Source organism: Notothenia coriiceps, unplaced genomic scaffold (genome assembly GCF_000735185.1).
Source record: "Notothenia coriiceps isolate Sejong01 unplaced genomic scaffold, NC01 NC01_scaffold00010727, whole genome shotgun sequence".
Classification (NCBI taxonomy): Eukaryota; Metazoa; Chordata; class Actinopteri; order Perciformes; family Nototheniidae; genus Notothenia; species Notothenia coriiceps.
In genome coordinates, this window is record NW_011343428.1 from 275,048 (window position 1) to 295,564 (window position 20,517).

At 40.2% G+C, this 20,517-nt stretch overlaps 1 protein-coding gene across 3 annotated transcripts in view; it reads left to right on the forward strand.

The window, feature by feature from the left end:
• The first annotated feature begins 384 nt into the window (after nt 1-384).
• Nucleotides 385-20,517, forward strand: part of LOC104946165 (voltage-dependent calcium channel subunit alpha-2/delta-3-like) — a 28,140-nt gene continuing 8,007 nt past the window's right edge. For 2 of the 3 annotated variants that reach the window (XM_010771940.1, XM_010771943.1), the window contains exons 1-15: nt 386-691; nt 2,295-2,376; nt 4,053-4,271; nt 5,738-5,854; nt 7,513-7,572; nt 11,640-11,802; nt 12,368-12,499; nt 14,001-14,061; nt 14,192-14,342; nt 14,524-14,598; nt 14,702-14,791; nt 17,092-17,205; nt 18,194-18,272; nt 19,307-19,440; nt 19,853-19,870. In XM_010771940.1, the coding sequence (XP_010770242.1) occupies nt 561-691; nt 2,295-2,376; nt 4,053-4,271; nt 5,738-5,854; nt 7,513-7,572; nt 11,640-11,802; nt 12,368-12,499; nt 14,001-14,061; nt 14,192-14,342; nt 14,524-14,598; nt 14,702-14,791; nt 17,092-17,205; nt 18,194-18,272; nt 19,307-19,440; nt 19,853-19,870 (1,626 nt within the window). In that variant the 5' untranslated portion in view covers nt 386-560. Of the gene's footprint in view, nt 692-2,294; nt 2,377-4,052; nt 4,272-5,737; nt 5,855-7,512; nt 7,573-11,639; nt 11,803-12,367; nt 12,500-14,000; nt 14,062-14,191; nt 14,343-14,523; nt 14,599-14,701; nt 14,792-17,091; nt 17,206-18,193; nt 18,273-19,306; nt 19,441-19,852; nt 19,871-20,517 lie in introns of all 3 variants that reach the window. The other variant, XM_010771941.1, reaches the window with a different exon arrangement.

The window sequence follows — 20,517 nt, forward strand, 5'->3', positions numbered from 1 at the left end:
AACAACTTCTGAACAGTCGACTGGAGAGAAGCGAGTCGCAGACAAAAGCAAAGTTAAGAGGGCTGTTTGATTTCATTATTTTGCAATTGCATTTAAATATTGTCTGCAGCTCTGTGTCCGGTAACACCTGTCCAGGCTCCTATTCTCAGCTGGAGATTGAACAGAGGACCCCCCCTCGTCTGCAGGAAGCAGATTCGGCACATTTTACCTCCTCGAGCTTTTCGGGCTCCGGTGCAGAAACGCAGACGACACGCTTACAGGAATAAAAGGTCCTGCAGCAGAAAGCCGGATGAGGGGGGGGCGGGGGTCCCCTTTCAGAGTAAAAAGGCGGAATGAGCAGCGTATAGAGGCTGGAGGGTGACTCTCTATCTATCTCTCTCTCTCTTTCTTCCTCTCTCTCTCTCTCTCTCTCTCTCTCTGTCTCTCTCTCTGTCTCTCTCTCATATACAGTAGGGTACGTGCGGGCAGTTTCGCGGCTGAAGACGGTGCACCGGTCCTGCAGAACAGCACGGGGCTGAGACGGGATTGTGTTTACTGTACAGAGACTTTCTCTCAGGAAGATGCTGGGGAAGTGGAGCCTCCTGTTCTCGCACATGTGCAGCAGTAGCAGCAGCCTGCTCCTGCTCTGGACCCTCGTCGGGCTGGATGTGGTGGAGGTGTCGGGGTCCCAGCCAGGGATCCCTCTGTCAGTGTGAGTGAGCAGCACCTCTGCAACTTTGTTTCACATGAGTTACCTGACAGGCTGATCTGTTACACAAAGGAAATGTAGACATTAATAATGAAGAATTGTATTCTTTTTTTCCCTTTTTCTTTTTTAAAGAGGATAGAACAGGGACAGGTACAGATAGATTCGTTTATTTGTTTGAACATTTTTAAATGCATTCAGGGAATTCATTTAAACTAAGAAGTGAAGTTTAATTGTATGTTTATTTCCACACCACACACAGGCCTAGTTAAGACACATTTGCATTCTTGCAAAAAAAGTAGCATGACTAAAAATATAACAACATGTAGAGAAACTGAAATGTTGATTTAACTGCTAGATCTAAGAGGTTTATATTTGGCTGCAATTTATAAATCAGTCAATTAATAATAATCATTATATGTGTCCATCTTAACTATAAAATATTTTGATCACACATTTAAAAAAATTCCAATTGATAAAAAGGAAATTATTTTAAACGAAACAAAAAATGACCTTATCTATAAGAACATTTCTAAAGTTGCAATCTCAATGCTGCGGGCCTTAATATGTGTAATCTAATAATTTCCAATAGTCCACATATAATGCCAATAATGCACTGTTAGTGAATCACATTGTCTTTATAAAGCAGATGTTATTTGCACTAGACGGTTGTTGTCTTTTCTAATTGCAAAAGTTTTTGTGAAATGTTGTTTTTCAAATTGTTTCTAAAACCTGAGAAGAGTATGGAAAATTCTAAATAAAAGTATAATATGTAAATATTCAAAAAGTTAATCTGTCTGAGGATTACACTCATTATAGAGTTATATATATTTTTAACATTTTGTGCAAAACTAAAAAAGGCAAAAATGTGCAAAAAAGATTGCAGTAACATTTCCTGCAAGTTCTTTTAATAGTTTGTTTGGTTTAATATCTCAAAAATATTTAGCAAACCCTTACAAACAGTACATCAATTGAGTTGAAAATCAGAACAGCTGTTTTTGTTAAACACTGTTCAGAACTGAAAATCCTTATTTTTAATTATATATTATAAAATACTTTTCCTAATGTAGTTTTCCACAATTTCCCAATCCTATAAACAAATTCTAAGGACGTTTAAATGCATCTCGTTCAAATGTTTAGGTACAGTGTTCCACTGCAGGCTCAGCCAGAGTAATTTGCAGTTTAATGGAAGGAGCTCCAGTAACTACAGTATAGATCATCAGAATTACAAGCAATCCTCTGTCAGGAGAGTGAAGGTCAGGGACAATGGGCCATGACCATAATCTTTTGACTGATCGTGTCAGGAAAAAAAAGCTAAAAGAAAGGGACAGCTGAGGAGAGCTTAAAGGCATTTAGGAGCTGGGGTGAGGAGAGGACAGGAAGTATTCAGTGGAAGAAAATGATAAAACATTCAAAGCGTTAACTGATGTTCAAAATAACATCTAATATTATTTACTATAAATGTACTTACTTTACTATCAATGGGGTTTTTTGAAAAAATATTCAATTAAATCAATTTCCTTAACATTTATTTACTCATTTGTATTCACATCTTAACATACTCAGGAGATTTTTGACTAAACTGTTATTTGTCTTTTTTGTTTTCTAGCGTGAAGCTCTGGGCTTCTGCATTTGGTGGAGAAATAAAATCAATTTCTGCAAAATATTCTGGATCCCAACTCCTTCAAAAGGTAGTTTTCTTATCACCCAGTCTGAACACATGTATTCTCCCCTTTTTGTCTGATGCTAGTTGCACACATTGTACAATGTAATGCTGTATTCCCTCTGTAATGGCTGCAGAAACATTTTGGTGTCTCAGATGAATGCTGATGCGTTGTTTTAGAAGAGACTCAGGTGTGTTTAGTAGGGACAAGGCTCCATGTGTGTGTGTTTGTGTGTGCATGCATGCGTGTGTGTGTCTGTATGCGTGCATGCTTGCGCAAATGTGTGTTTGTTCTTGACACGGCCCATTAACCACAGCTCTGATTCCTCTCTCATCTCATCTCTTCTCATCTCTCCAGTTAACTCTCTGGAGTCAAGAGTTTCCACCTCTGGATATGAATGTGACAAGGAGACAAATTGAATAAGTGTGTGGATGTGTTCGATAGTGGGTGAGGGAGGGAGTGTTGATATGATGAGTGAAGTCAGCGGAGACTGAGTGATGATGCTGCAGCAGATTTACCTTTCTGACCACTTGATGGCACATGTGTGCTCTGTGCCCGCAGGCCTCCGCTGAGTCTGTTCTTCAGCAGGCTTATAATGTGTTTGAAGTTTACTTAACCCTTGCCAGAAATTTTTAAACTTGTTTTAAAAGACATTCAATCTGAATTAACTAATTTCTCCTTATTATGTACAAATACAAGGAGACAGACTGGATGATAATACACCTGCTAACAGACTGCAAAAGAGATTTAGGAAAAGGATATCCACTCTGTTTTACTTACTCGTTTCGACTGGGGATACTTAATGACCATGTTAAATACACACACAACACACTGTGTTTTTATGTCTGCATCATTACATCAAATGTAAATGTTCTGGAAAACGTGTGCATTATATGTGTCCAACGATTGGATTTGGCTATAATGATTGGACACATGTATAATGAACTGGGAAACAACATAAACTGTATATATAAAGGAAAATAAGAGAAGGACATACAAAGAGGGTTGAAGAGGTAAAACTGATGACGGGTTGTGTACCTGTACATAACACCTCAAACCAATACAGTAGGAAATTGGCACTTGAGGCTATAACCAAACTAAATAAGGGCTTTTGAAGGATTGAGACTCAAATGTCCAATTTGTTCTGTCTAATCAGCAGTTAAAGCTTGTTTTATTCTGTAGGGTCAAACTTAATGCTTGCTGGGTTTTGTAGGATACGCCACAAACTATTTATAACTATTTGTAACTAAAATGTTCGCTTTTTGTAGCAGTTTTGTCTCAGATGTTCTGCTGTAGTTTGTGGTGTAGTGTTGAGTTGAACTCTATTGTATATTGCATGCACAATATGAAAGGACGAAAAGATTAGAGATACTTTTTAACGTTACATCTTCAATTCACTAACACCTCATACATTAGCCGCAGAATGACAGTAGAATTGAATTAACACCTCTCCGACAACATGGTTTCATTGTAAGAGCTGTCATTTATCACAGGACTGCGTCACAGTGGTAGTATTTTTCTGGTCACCCAGTGAACATGGCATCCATTTACCTCGTGCAAAGTATAAATCCTGTGTAAACGGTTTTCTGGGACACCCTGTTTTTTTGTGACTTTGACGAATCTTTACTTTCTTTCTGTAGGTTAAGTTTCACCATGAGACACACTTACTAATCCCTTGCATTTGACCCTGCTCACTATTTTAGGATCTGTGGGCCATCACAGCACCACGTCCAGGGACCAACTCCAGCTCTGAGCCCGGATCCCCGGTCAAGGGCAGGATTAACCCAAAAAATGCTGCATGTCTTGCAGCGTGGGAGGAGAGCGGAGGAATCAGAGGAAGTCCACGCAAACATGGGGAGAGCTTTCAAACGGCATATAGAAAGCGACTCCTGGGTCCAAACCTAGGACCTCCTTGCACTGAGGTGACAGTAATATCAAATCAGATTTAGTATTCAATCATGTGGTGGAGGCTGAAGCAATGCCCTTCAATGTTTTCCCAATTATATTTAATCTTTGTACAAAAACATTTTGCTATATGCCCTGCAGATCTGTCCCCTTTCTTTTTGTGTGTATGTAAGCACTTTGTCCGTGTTCCTGTTCATGGAGGCATGTCTGCAGAGAGCTGTGCCGAGCCAGTCAGCACAAAGCAGTGAGCTGTGAGGGAGCTGACGGGTCGTTAGGGGCTCGTCATTAAGGCTGATCATTAGATGCTTTTATGGTGAATTACCCGATTTGACTAAGATTTCTGCAGAGGGGGAAACGCCGCTCCTTCACAGGCTCCCGGCCTCCCTCCTGCTTTGGTCATTGCTCTAATCAATAACCATGATCAGTGCTTTTGATGGATGGGGCTTAACCTCCTCTTGATGACTGGAGGAGTAGTGTGAGGGGGGGCGCAGGGGAGGCGAAGGGGGCATGGGGACTCCGGGTGGCTGAGGCGAGGAGGACAGGCGTGAAATGAACTGTTCTGCTTCACTGAGAGCCCACACTCTTCCTTTCAGTAGGTAATTTGTCGCCTCATGTACTGGTGAGTGTGTGTTTCTGTGTGCGTCTTGTCCCGGCGATAATGTGTTTGAATGTGTGCCTTACGTGGCCCATGTATAATTTTTAGATAGGATTATAGGAATCCGACTGGAGGGCGTGAGAGGATCAGGTTTTTGTTATTATTTGCTTTGTGTTTCAGAGTGTGTATGTGTGTGTGTGAGGCAGGTTTTGGGATTATGTAATGTTATATTCCTCCGAGCTGTGGCGGGCTTTATTCTGTATCACTGGAGGTCCTGTGTATACAGCAGAATCAGCATTATGTGAGGTGTAGTTCATTACCCAGAATCGCCCAAGCTTGACACGTTATTATCTTTCTCCTGTGCTTTGACTCCATTTCAATTACCCTCTTACCATGCATAGCCTTCAGATCCAGCCCCGCCCCCTACACCGGCCACACAACATGGCCATCTCCAGCCAATCACAGATAAAGGAGCAGTATGTGCAGCCAATGAATGCGAGGGGATAAAGACTATCAATCACTCTGTGTTGCAGGGAGGGTTTTATCAACCGTTCATCTGAGACTGGATGCATGCAGCTTGTCAGCCAACATGTGAATTCTTATAAGCCTTGTTTAACAATTCCCATCCTCTCTGGGGTGGGACGCTGGGAAACAAAAGTGCTTTTAGATGTTGCACAACGCACACAGGAATAGAGGATTATCCTAATGATCTTATCTGTTTTTTTTGTCTTAAGTGGACATTTAATTCACCCCTAATGTGTTAATCCTGATCGGTTAATCAACCACATTAACTCATTAGGTTAGCAGTTTTTTTTCTTGCACTCAGTTTTATAAGAGTTACAATATGTGTGAATATATGTGTGAATGCCACATTTCGATTATTTTCAGAAATATAAAGAACCTGAAAAGTCAGTCAGAGTTGAAGAAATTGATGGGGTGAAGCTGGTCAAGAACCTGGCTTTGAAGCTGGAGGAAGTGTTCTGGAAAAAAGCAGAGGCAACCAGGGTATGTGCAATATGTTCTTAAAAAAAGGCATTTTATATTTCAGGAACAATCTGCAGAATTTCATTGAGCTTTCCATCATTTTCTGCAATTGCTAAATCTACTAATGTGTGATTGAGAGACTATGTGAACATTATTGTTTTGGTAAATGATGGTTTAAAAGGGGAGAACACTGTTTTATTGGTTTGTGATATTTGGATAAGGCTGCATTGTGTCTTAAAAGGTCAAAAGAAAAATATGAATGGGGACTGCCATATGTTTTCTTATAAAGTGTAAGATTTTTTTTTTCAACCACAAAAGGCCTAATTTTCCTGCAGTCCCTAAATCAAGCACATGATCACTTACAAAGCAGACTATTGTGCTGTGTTCAAAGACCAACATATCATTGTTAATGGAAAGCTCCGTTTTGAATATGGTCTCATGTAATTTATTGCAGGCCTGAGCCTTTGTCAGCCTCCCAGCAGCAGCCTGTCTGTGACCCCAGCGCAGAGGAGCTTGTAACCATTTTAATGCTGCACCTCGCAGGGACTGCTGGGAAATGATAACGTTTATCTCCCCCCGCCTGATCCCATGTGTGCGACACTTCGTGACAGCTCAGTTTATAAATGACACGTATACAAAAACGCTTAATTTAATTAACATGATTGTATTCCATGAGATACATCGACGTATAAGGGTATTTTTCTGAAATGAGGTAAAAACAATAAATGGCACAAATGTAGCGGTCGTAAAAAAAAAACTACACGTGTGATAATTAAGCTAGCTACTAATCTAATGACGTCATCACTTTCTACAAATTGAAAAGGAGTTTAAAATGAGGAAGTTACCTCAATAAAGTGTTGTAGGTCGCCTGTCTGCAGGTTTAAAACATGCATATGCTCTATTATAAATCAGAAAAAAATATATTTATTCCTTGATGTTATTTTTTTATTTTCCATCTGCTGACGACATGAAATCTCACCGCAAGGTCAATTGCATTTTGCCACAGCGCCCCAGTTGTGTTTATATAGCAGTTATTTTGACACATGTGAGAGGTGTTAATTACCTACCTGGCTCGAGGATGTGAGTGACTGTGACTGTAACGTTTAGGCATAGCGTTTAGGTGGCATTTCCCCCGGAAACTCAGAGCAAAGCACATTTTACAGAATCCAGTTATTATCGCTGCATGAAATCCTGCCTCCATCAATCATTTCACAGCTGCACTCCACAGTAGGACTGCCCTACATTTTATGCATAATTGTGTCCTTACAAACAAATAACACAACTTTTGCCAAGAGGAACAAACTAACAGTTATGTCAACAAAACCTATTATTGAGTTCAATTTAAAACTAAAGATGGACATGGATTCCGTCCAAAGATTAATCTAAAGTCAGGCATTGGTCCTCCATCATGTTCCTCTTCAATGGAATGACATTTTGTTAAAGTTGAAAATAATTGAGTGGCAAAAACAGCACGTTTGACAAATACACAGAGCTGCGTAGAAAAACTTCTGGGAATAAATGGATTTAGTCGAAGTTTGTGGAAGGATAGAGAAGCGAATTCTGAATATTTCCCTAATGTAAATATCAACGTTTTTCTTTTTGTAATTGAGTTGCATGTATGTTTTAACCTATAACCTTGCCTTTACGACATTATTAACCACCGTTTATCCGCCCCTCAGCGGCTGGTGGAGGCAGCAGAAGAAGCGCACCATCAGCATGAAGATAATCCCGACCTGCAGGTGAGGTTTGTCCCCGACAAAGAAAAGTAAAGAGGGATATAATTATTCTTTAAAATAGGTGTGACATCGTGTTAGACCAGGATGCATTATTTTTAGTTGGGCAAGGGAGGAGATGCTGCAAGGTTAGAGAAGGGTAATAGACCCTAAAAGTCTTTAATTGCGTTGGCATCGCCCTTCACACTCAAGTCCTGTCAGCGCTTTGATACATAACGCTTCTTTGATAAGTAATGTCGCACATATTGAAGGCTGCAGTGCCATGCTGCCATAACTCACACTGACTGTTTTTACATGTTATCGTTGCTCAAAGCAAGCCTGTGCTGCTGCAGCCGGTGAGCGAATAACTGTTATAGGCTACAGTATGCAGATGTGTCCTGATGAATGCAGAATTAAAAGATGTGCTGCAGGTTGTAATGCATGGTTAAATATTTCGATTAAAGTAGTAACCTTTTCCAGGAGAGAGATAATTAGGACTCGTTCTTTGTGGCTAAGGCAGCGATTTAAAAAACGGAGATAGAAGTCGGCCTGCAGTGATTTTCATTTTAGTCGTATTTTACACTGAATGCTTTTCAGGACGTTGTTCAGAGGCTCTCACAGTGCGGATTTCCACGGCACACTGAGCCTCCAAGTGTCTGCAGAGGAAATGCAGTATTTCTGTGGTTTGTTGGTGTCTCTCTCTCTCTCCCTCTCTCTCTCTCTCTGTCTCTCTCTCTCTCTCTCTCTCTCTATCTCTCTGTCTCTCCCTCCCTCTCTCTCTCCCCGGACAAAGACAAATGAAACTCTTTTGCGCGGCGCATTGTTTCACTTTCATGGCTCTAAATTGGAAACCCACTCGAGCAACAAAACACTGAAATAACGACGGTACTTTACAGTTAATAGTAGCATTTACATCATAGGAATGCATTTCCCTTCCTTGTTCCCACCTTTGAGCCCTTTCTACAAAAAAACGACTGATACGTTTTGACTAATAATAAGGAATTGTTATATATTAGTTTTCATCGTTAATCATATTTGACCTCTTCTTTAATACATATTCCATACAGTATGGATTTCCCCTCTAAAGCTAATTATTTACAAAAATATATTTTACTGAAAGATTTATGCATGAAGCCATAGGACTTGTTTTTATTACATATTTTTAATGAATGTTATTTATCATCTTTTTAAACAATGCTTCCTTCTCCAAATGTCATTGCCAATATATCTCTTATCTTCATCTTTCAAACCATTAATCTTTAAATCGAACAATATATATGGACTCCACAAATATAATACAACACCAGTATTAATACAAATTCCTTAAAAATATATATTTTAGATAAAACATTTTCATAACAATTCTGCAAAATGTACTTTATGATACTGTAGGTGCGTTGGATCTTTTTTATAGGTCAAATATATGTTTATATTCTAACTATGAATTTGTTTTTTAAATACCTTTATATGACAATAAATGATTTAGTTAAGTTAAGCTTTTAGATTATTTTTTCAAGCTATTGGATTCAGCACAGGCCCATCAAAGACATTTCATCTTAAAGGCCATAAAAATAATAAGGAAAATTCCATATCCTGCGATAATGATGTGATGTCATGATATTACTCCTCGTGGCATCATTTAGCAGCCTCGCCTCCCCTGACACTGCACATTTTTCATGCACCATTTCACTGACCACAATGAGATAAGCCGGCTGCTCTTATCTCAGCTGCTTCGTGTCAGGACAGTCGGTGTTTTGCATTGACCCGATCATAGTCAGAAGTTCAAGGGTGTGCAGATCAAATCTGCAAAAAGAGACTTGGTTCTAAAATGTTATTTACATTAAGGTTTCTTGGCTTAAAGTGTCTTTGGCTTAATGTTTTCTAATAGAGCTTAACCTTTAACTCTCAACATTTATGTGGACCTAGAAAAATAGTCTGATGTAAAAATCAGGAACATTTGGATATATGTCAGAAATAGGAAATGTTAATGTTATCTAAATTATAATTTTAAATTAAGCAGCAGAGTGTTTGCATTTAATGTTCCTTGTCTGCATTCAAGCTCTTTTTAGCCTTTGTCCCAAAACCTTTTCTTAAGAAGCCTTAAGGAAAAGGCCCACTGCTTTTTCCCCTTGCATCTTTTAAGCACATAAAAGGTATTGTGTGATTTAAAATGAATGTTTAGTATTTTACGTTCATTTAAATGGAAGAGAAGTATTTTATTAAAATGCTACATGACTATATTTGTTTTATTGGTTGCTGTTATCACAGTGGTTTCTAAGAATCATATTTAAGAAAAATAATGTAGTTATTTGTTATAGTACAGTCCAGAGTGTATTTTGCCTATATCAAAGATACAACTATAGGGGGATTGTGCTATAAAATAAAGTATATTTTTTGTGCATCAAATATTACTGTACAGAACATCTAACAAAACACGTCCCCTTGAACAATGTGATCCGTAAAAAATCAGTGCGCAGTGTGCAGCTTCTAAACAAGTTATTCGACTACGAAGCTTTTCGTTATAGAAAACGCAGCAAAGTCAGGGTCTGTTAAACCTTCCGGGAAAAGAGAGAAGTCTTATTTGGACCAACTGTCTCCAGACTTTGGCGGTACACATTAAGACCCAGTAGCCCGTAATGTAGCTCCTCATTCTGCAGCAGGGCCTCCAGCTAACTGCGGTGGTGCGAGTCGGTGGGGCGTCTCAGAGAGCTGCAGTGTCCCATGGCCTGCTCAGTAATAACCCTGGTGGTTAACGTGCCTCTCTACAGCACTATCCGTTCTGCTGAGGGTGCACGTTTCTCTCCCCCGCTGCTCCCCTCTGCAGCAACACCCACCACCACCACCCGCCCTGCCGCAGCTCGTCAGGGAGCTGCTCAGGCGTGGTATGAGCTGTCAGCGGCTGCTTGATGGTGATGCCCGTGCGGCCTCCCCCGAGTGTGATGCTGTAGAGTCCATCACCCATCTCTCTCTCTCTCTCGCTCTCTCTCTCTCTCTCTTTCTCTCTCTCTCTCTCACTCTCCCTCTCCTCCTCCCTCTCTTGGTGCAGCCAATATAAGAAGCACAGGCCACAGAGAGGCCGCTCAGATGGGGTAGTCCTTCTTCTGCAGGTAGTGAAGGACAGGACAGACAAACTGTTGAGTTTCACTTTAAAGAGGCAAGACTTTTCACTAGCAGCCATGAAGTCCTTTTTGCACTTCCTCCTTACATGATACTGACTATTAGAGCTGCTGTAGTGAATGCACATTTCACAAAGCAAAGCGTCGCTGAGCAAGCCACCAAATGTATCACAAATGTTGTTTGTAATTGGAGGAAATTACTCGGATAATTTTAGTCATAAGCCTCTTTCAAATAAATGCAATATAAACATGTTGTGTAATATTTCCAGATTGTGGGAAGCTATGAAACCATGTAATTATGAATCATTTAAACCCTATTTTATTATCTTATTTGATTGGGATACTTGCTTTATTTGCAGTACTTCATTCTGTCATCTTTACTTTTTTTTTCTTTATTATGAGCTTATTCTGCTGTGAGGACAAAGCTCACATTGTTATATGTTTTGATAAATATTGCGTGGGAGAAAAGCATTAACTTTATGAAGGAAAAGAGTGTAACCCCTTAAGTCTGCTTACATTCAACAGTTCTTACAATGCTATGCATATTCTTATAGTTGTTCCTGTCCATATTGGCCGTGATAAAATCTATCCCGTATTATATCTTTGTGTCTTTCTCCCTCCGCCTCACTGTCAGGGGAAACAGAGTCTAAAACTAGCTAAAACTAAAACGACTAACTTTAGAGGTACTTGGAACGCTCAGACTTTGGTTAAACTTTAGAGTGGATATTTTTGCACAGACCAGGACTATGTATTTTCTACTCCATCACTTACATTAAAATCCCTTTTTGAAGATAATTTTTCATAGGTTTACCTGATGGAAAATGATTTAAGCAAGATACATTTCTTCAGTTACATTTGAGATCGGAAGAATTGCTTAAAGCTAGTTTGGTTTAAACTAACCTATCTTTTAAGCACTAATACCAACACAATATCAAGTTTTATTACAGTTAATGTAAAACTATTCTCTTTTTTCCTCAGTACGAGTACTTCAACGCCGTGCTGATCAATGAGGTGGATGAGGAGGGCAATAACGTAGAGCTCGGCGGAGAGTTCCTCCTGGAGCCCAACGACCATTTCAATAACCTGTCAGTCAACCTGAGCCTCAGTGTGGTGCAGGTGCCGACCAACATGTACAACAAAGGTGAGAGCTCTGTCATCATGTCAGTGATATTCACCCACTGTGGGCTGATGAACTGGGAGGAGAACAGGAGGGAGGAAAGTAAGTGGAGAGAGAGAGAAATGGTAGATAATTCTGTATCAGTGTCACGGCCTGGGAGAAGTGGAGTTGTGGGATCAATAACAGTCCAAACATAAAGGGAAAGCAACTGCAGACCTCTCAAAGAGACTGGAAAAGAGTGGTGAGCAGGGGGTGGGGTGGAAGAGATGTTTGTCATACGCTTGCTGTTAAGTCGCTTCTTGTTTTTTAACGGAGTGTGTCACCTCGCTCTGTGAATCACCAGGGCAGCTTTTGTTTGGCTGTAATGAACTCCCCATAAGTCTCTGTTCACAGCACAAAGGGAGGCTCGTCCAGCAGGAGGAGGGAAGGGGATGATTTAGTCACAGGCTTTGTATCTCCTTCAGGGGGGTCAATAAGGGACAAAGGTCAACTGTGCACTCTGTAATAGTAACCAGGATGATGACTATTATCACCATTTAATTAACTAGTTTCTCCTCTTTTCTCTGCCTTTTCCCCACGTCCTCCTCAGATCCTGATATAGTGAACGGGGTTTACTGGTCCGAGGCTCTGAATAAAGTATTTGTGGATAATTTTGAAAGAGACCCAACGCTGATCTGGCAGTACTTTGGGAGCGCCAAAGGTTTCTTCAGGCAGTACCCTGGTGAGTGCTGTCAATGCGTCAGTCTGTCTGTCTGTCGTTGCTTTTAACTGTCTGTCGTGTGTGTGTGTGTGTGTGTGTGTGTGTGTGTGTGTGTGTGTGTGTGTGTGTGTGTGTGTGTGTGTGTGTGTGTGTGTGTGAAAAGAAAGGGAACCATCATACGACAGTACAAGACAAAAAAACCCAGATCAGAACAAATGATTTAGAATCACTAAAGGGGTAATTTGGCTAATGTTGTAATTTTACAGACCATCAGAGAGGATGCATATATTCAGACTGTAATTAATCAGAATTTGCCGGTGTGGGTTTTGCTGTCGTGCTGAGGAACAGTGCGTGGCTGCTGGATCCAACCGAACCCATCAGACTGTTACATTGAAACACTGCAGTGCTAAGGTAGCGCTACAGAAAGACAGCTGATGAGGATATTACAATACAGACATAGACTCTGTATTGTACTGTACATAGAGTTTTCAAATGAATAAAGACAGATAGATCCCCAAAATACGTAGATTATACCGTAGACAGTATTGGAAAGTGACTAAGTACATTTACTCAAGCACTTGGGCCTGTGACATCTCCTGAACCTTACTCGAGTACCTTTATTTTCTGAACCTTTATCTTTTACTCTAAAGAGAGATTTCACACTTTTCACTTCACTACATTTATTTCCCCCTCCTTTCAGATAAAGATTTTCTATACAAAAGATAGGACCAGTTTAGAAGATATGGTATATTTGTATATATGCAGTTAATAATAACCCTCTCCTTGACTAACTACAACATCAAGGTACATGCTAAAAGCCAATGATCCTAAATATCCGTGACATGATCAACCATTTTAAGTTGTTATTTATTGAGCAATTAACAGTGCAACTGCTTCATCGGGACTGTGTCTGTGTGGTGCTCAGAGATATGTGACAACACGTGGTTTAATCTGAGGCCCGCCTGTTTTAAGTTACGACAACTCTTCTATCCTTTGCAAAAACATGTATTTCCATGCAGGAATGCATTTCTCACAGTAAAATAATTTATTGAGAAAAAAGTTTTTCATAGCTTTTAATGTATCCAGTTGAATTATAATGATCTAATACTATAGTAATATAGTACTTGGGCTATTTTTGCAGTTTATTTAGCTAATGATGCATTTATTTACTTTTTATATTTTTATAATTAGAAACATTTTGAATGTAAGACGTTTTTTTTGTACACAGTGAATTTGTTCTGTTAGTCAACAATAAGATTGAATTAATCTAAAACTAAATTAATGGTCACCAATTAAAAACAAAAACAAAGCCTTTTAAACTTACAGCATTGTTGGTAACCTCCCTGTGAATGTAAAGTATAACTTGTTTGTGATGACTTAATGCAGTCAGCTTTAAATATAAAATAACCCAAAATGCACTATATGGTGCAGTTCATCTGTCAGGTTGCTTATTACCTGTGAAATGTTGTGATTTAATATCTCTCATTCCTTCTCTTTGCTTACTTTCTGATCTACTTTGCAGGAGTAAAGTGGCATCCAGATGAACATGGTGTGATTGGATTTGACTGTAGAAACAGGAAGTGGTAAGCCTCTACATACTAGACCCCAATGTGCTGCTCTGGCTCTATTACTGCATTTTATTGTCTGCAATATTTCTCAATGTCTTACTTATTACTGCGACAAGGTGTCAAAATGTGTTATGTAACATTCCAGGTATATTCAAGCAGCAACGTCCCCTAAAGATGTAGTCATCTTAATCGATGTGAGTGGAAGCATGAAAGGACTGAGGCTGACCATCGCCAGGCAGACGGTCTCCTCCATATTAGACACACTTGGAGATGATGACTTCTTCAATGTCATTGCAGTACGTTTTTACTTCAACTTTTCCTTAGTTTGTGTCTCTATTTGTTTGTATGTTTGTGCATGTCTCTGTCTTCAGCCTGGTTTCACTGTATGTAATCTTAACAAAATATTGTCACATTTCTGTGTTAAGTATGGATTTCTCGGTATGTATGGATGTATCTAAATGTTTTTGCATCCCACAGTATAATCAGGAGATCCACTATGTGGAGCCTTGTTTGAATGGCACTCTGGTCCGAGCCGACCGGACCAATAAAGACGTGAGTCGAGCTCATTCTGATATGTGATGAATGTATGTGGATTATTTCAGCTTGAATTTCTGTGATTGATGTTTAAAATGTTTATATTTGTTTTTATTGCTAGCATTTCCGCGAACATCTGAAAAAGCTGTTTGCTAAGGGGATCGGGCTGCTGGGCGTCGCTCTGGCTGAAGCGTTCACAATCCTGAATGAAGTAAGTTCCCGTAAAGTAAACCTCTCTCACTCTGCGACTGACACATTGATAGGGATGCTGTGCAAACACAAAGCAAGTCTATATTCCACTGAAGTAATATATCCCTAAAGTCTACTGTTAACAGATTGTGTGACAATTCTGTTGAGTATTCATAAGTTTTCCCAACATTAATCATGTATTTATCGATTCATTTGAACTTATAATAATGAATATCTTCCCTGTTATGACATATCTGCTCAGGTTTCATTTAACTGAAGGACTTCACGTGAACATGGGGAAAACTTTCATTTTATAAACTACTCTTTTTTTCAGTGAAGGGAAGTGTTCAAGTACAACCCTCTGCATGTTCTCTGCTAATCATTCAAAGTAGCACACTCCAGTCGGTTATATTTGAGCGTTTGGGAGGTGTGTCGGCTGTCGAAGCGCTCCAGCGCTATCCCTGTTCCGCCCTCCAAACACAGACACATCTATACTGAATCATGATTAATGGCTCTAATTAATGTTGATGATTAATAACGTGGCTGATTGGAACACAAAGCAGATAAGGCCAGGAGCCACGCCGCACTCCTTTTTATCTCCCTGATTTCAGGCAAGCTTTCCTGCGCCGCTGAGGGACTGCAGCTTTTACCTCTGCATTTTTCAGATTAATTAAAGCCATGCAATGAATATGGTAATCAGGTAGCCAGTATCCTACCGCTGAAAGTCGTTGCTACACCGCTGCCCAGTGAATGAAGTCGAAATGCATCCTATCAAAGACCACATCAAAGAGAAACATGCTTCACTTGAAGAGCACTGCACCATTTTCACAGGAGGAGTGTTACGATTAAGAAAAAAACCGATATTGAATAAAGCACCGTCTCCCCCTCTCACAGGCAGATGATGTGGAAGAATACTAAAAAAGGGAGCATAGTAAAACTTCACCATATATTACTATTCCCAAATCTTTCCCTTTTTCAATGATTTTATAACAAGATCATTGATTTAACTCTCTAAGGTGGAGATTGATTAGATTGTATCAGCATCAATTGTTTAACGATCCCTGTCATTGATTATGTCTTTTATCATTAACATTTAGATTTACTCATCCTTATTTACTTACAATACTGAAACATATGGCATGATATTCAAACAAGCGCTAAGCTGAAGGACAGATGCTAAGCAGCAGACAGTACAGGCACTCACTCTGTCACTGCCTCAGGGAATAGAGACCCCACATTAGAAATAATATATTTCTTTTTAATAAACATAACAAACTCAGAGCATGCTCAAATCAGCAACACCAGCAAGGAAAGCATACATAGCGTGTATGTGCTGTGATGGTTGTTAAACAATGGGAAAGAAGAGGAAGTGAAAGAGAAAATGAAGACATCTGGTGAATCAGAGAAGCTGTTGACCCTCTCATATCAGCCATTTGAGTTTTGAGCTTGTTGAAAATTGCAAACAAACTGTGGGAGGGGGATGCTCACTGCAACGACTTCTTTACTGTGCTAGAACAGATCAAATAAATGAAACTATGGGTCAATTTTAATCATCATCCTCAGTGTCAGACTCATGGTGTTGTGCATGATTGCTCACTGTCACTGCTTACTGGGCAACTTAATAAAAGAGAGCAACTGCTAAAATTATTAATTACACCTGAGCTTTTTTTTTCCTGCGGCAAATCATAAAGTTAACTGTAAAAAAAAGGTCTGTTGTGAGCAAAACGATTAACATTTAATTAAAATTGTGTGGATGAACTTCTAACTTAAGAGTTTATTTCCTATGATTGAACATAAAATAATAGATAACAATTCAAACAAATTCTAATAATTAACTTTTATATGTTTTGTACGATGGACATAATGGAATGACTGTGCCCAGCCATTATGAAGCCAGAACATATACATCCTGATAGAGTGGTGAGACAGTTATCAGACATGAATGTCACTTCTTACATGACATGGCATCACAGTTTCTACAAGATGTTCTCAGAGAGATCTGAAGGCCTCAGTGATTTGAGAGTAGCTCTGCAGGTTTAATCCCGTCATCGTGTCACTACACCCTCCTTTCTCTCTCCACATTGACTCTGTTACAGGTCAATAAACCACTTAATTACTGCGATGCATCTTCTGGCATCAGAATAAAGTGGAGCACTCTTTATTTACCAAGACATTATCTGTACTGTATTGGCTGATGGCTGCAAAGTCATTTACAATGGAAACAGACAGCTCTGTTTGTTTAATGTTTCAATAACAATGCATATGGTTTATATTTTTGTTTTTTTTACTTTAAATCTTTATGGTTTTTATGTCTTTCTGCAGTTTAATCAAACTGGACGTGGCAGTTTGTGCAGCCAGGCCATAATGCTCGTGACTGACGGGGCGACAGAAATGTATGACGACGTTTTTGAGAAGTACAACTGGCCAGAAAGAAAGGTGGGTTTCTCTTTCTTTCTTTCTTTCCCTCTCTCTTCTGTTCTTCACAGTGTCAATTTTTTAAATGTTATTAGTGTCCTTATTCAGAATGTTCTGCTTGCTCAGCATGTTTCTTACAGCAGGGATAAATGTACATTTGAACACTTAATGTCAGCTGGAGCTCCTGTCTTGATGTTTTGAGGAATTGGTTTATTACTTCATTACCACTCAGAACTCTGTAATGCACCATCTATATCATATGCAGTTTTTCATGTGTTGGTGCATTACAACGCAACATTTCCCCCTTCTTTACAGTGCAAGCAGCTCTTTCTCTGTCCCTCGCCCCCCCCTTCCCCCCCCCTCTGCTTTCTTCCTGGACTCAAGGACGACTTTAAAATCGTTTGTTAGCCTCCCTTTGTGAGACCTAAATGCAATTGAAATTAAATGGTTTGCTGTGCCACTCACAAAGCAATAAAAACAACAGCCCAGGGGCTTTTGTTCAGTCCTACCCAGCATATGTGTGCTGGCAGTGTGTGGCAGGGTACAGGCCAGTATTTGGCTGAATAACCCCTCCCCCCCTTACACCCTCAGGGCCGCCATTCACTGATTTCTATATGCTTCATGCTTAGCAAAGCATCTGGAGCCAATGAGCCGTGCTGGTTTGACAAAATGTCACACTGAGTTCTTGAAAAGGACAGAGAAACATGCCCTAATGCCAAACCCCGACAAAAGAACATGAACTGAAATCAGCTACAGAATGAGCAAACTGAGAACTTATTGTTAAACATACAGACAAATGGAGTGACTGATGGTTGATAGAAGGATTAAAAAGCAGCGTAATGCTTAGTGTTTCCTTACAAGGATGTAAAAACCTGCAGCTACTTCTTGCTCCAAAGCCTGATAGAATCAGGACAGGAAGACAAAGCACCAAGGAGTCGCCTCACTTTGCATGTTTTTTTGTAATCCTTCCATCTTTGAAACTGTCGACATCCATGTGTCCTCTGCACAGGTGCGAATATTCCCGTACCTGATTGGACGAGAGTCTGCATTTGCTGATAACCTCAAGTGGATGGCTTGTGCCAACAAAGGTTTGGGATTTTTTGATAAACACTGATCAGGACAGCTTCCTGTCAGAGTCGAGCTGATGCTCCTGTGGAGTGATACGACGACGGTTGAGGATGTGTTGGTAACCGTGTGGTTAGGCAGTGTATGTGTGAGTAGTGTGTGTTTGTGTGTGTGCATGTATGTGTATGTGCTGGCTCAGACTCTTTTCGCCAAGAGGCAATGAAGTGGCACTTGGGGGGGGTCAGAGGTCAATCTTCTCTAATCCCTCTTCCTGTCAGAGTGTCTCCCCCTCGGCTGCTCGCTGCTGATGGCTCCCACGTGTCAACGCTGTGGATGAGTGCCCTCTGGAAGGGAAAGTCACAGGCAGGAAAACAGATCACAGAGGGATTGTAGGGAAACAAGCCCCCAACATCCTTCCCCATACAGACCCCCACTGTGGAATAACCTTACATGTCCAATATGAGTCATTGTCAGCAACAGCAGAGGCTGACACGAGTAAAATGGCACCTGTGTCACTGTAAACTGAGTGTTTACATCAGCAGCAAATAACAAGATGATGTAAGGGCACTGGGGAAAGTTGGACACGTTTTTGTGATAGCACTTTTATTCAAGTTTACGATGGAGGACTTAAGGCTGCTGATCCAATACGTCCACATCATCACATCACGAGATATCAGTGAAGTGTAATCTTAGTCACAATACACCGGTATTGAAAAATCTTTAAAAAATGAGATATTCATTTTCAAACAATGTAAAAAGGTTCTGGGAAACATTTCTGTTGCTTTCTGTTCTCATTTCTCTCCCCCAAGGACCCACACACAAATGTAGTGTCATTTATTTGCCAAAAAAGAGACAAAGCAGACAATAAACAAAGTCAAATTGGTAGCATTTATTAAATGTTTCCGTGTTTTCTATAGATATTGCGATAATATTTTGTGGATTATTTTGGGCACGAAATCTGTTTTGTATTGTAACATTACCGTAATCCAAATACATAACTCCACGTGTAAGATGTTTTGCCTTATTTTAGGTAATATACATGTGTTCTTATACTCAGGATATTTCAGTCAGATCTCCACGCTAGCAGATGTTCAGGAGAACGTGATGAGATATCTGCACGTCATGAGCCGCCCGAAGGTCATCGACCACGAGCACGACACGGTGTGGACTGAAGCTTACGTGGACAGTGCTGTGAGTGTTTCAGTGCTTTACTTCTTAGGTAGAAACGGTATCATAACTTCCTCTGATTGTCCAAGTTATGAGTCCTTATTCTCGATTTACATTTGTATATGAGTTACAGTGTATGTTTTTATGTACAGTGCAGCATCCTGTTTTGTTTCCACATTTTGAAGCTGTAGTTTGTTGCAGGATTCATGTTTTAGTGTCCATCCCTGCACTATAAAGTACGTGTGCACATGTGTGGCTCTGCTTTCTCATCATTACTCTTCATGCTGCTGGAATGATTCCTCATTATGAGCTTCATTAATCTGCATGGATCCCCCCCACCCCACCCCCGTTGTACATCTGCGTCCACAAAGTCAATGCAAAATGTGAAGGCTCTAATTCACGATTCAATCTCTATGTGTCTCTTCTTTCATTTCAGCTTTCCCAGGCTCATAAGGTAAATATCCAAATGTGTTCGGACCTTTGCTTTCAGGTAGAATCGTTATTGTAAAAAAACATTTGTTGTCTTACCAAAAAAGAAATCGACTAGATGCTGTAGGAAAAAGTTCTGAACTAGCATCAAAAAGGAGATTATGAGCATGAAATGAAAGGGTTCCACCGGGACGCTGCCAATCTGAGTCATGTTGTATAAAGTGGAAGTGAATGGAGAGGTTAAACAGCCGCTTACTGCCCTACTTTTCAACATTATGCTTTACCGTTTCTTACAAAGTCTAAGGTGAGGAGAAGAGACTCTGAGGGGCAGGAGCAGCAGGGAAGCATTTATTGTAACAGTATGGAGACGATGAACACACACACACACACACACACACACACACACACACACACACACACACACACACACACACACACACACACACACACACACACACACACACACACACACACGCGCACACATGCACACACACAGAAGGGCTGGGAGATTGTCCTCTGGAGTGTGTGCTCTTGTATCTCAGACTCAGACACACCATTCATCATTCTGTGGATCATTGCATTTTATCTCCTAAAGCCCATAATAAAACTGACATTGGAGGGGAGACCAAGAAAGAGGGAGAGGAGAAGGAGAGAGGAGGGGGGGGGGCTGTG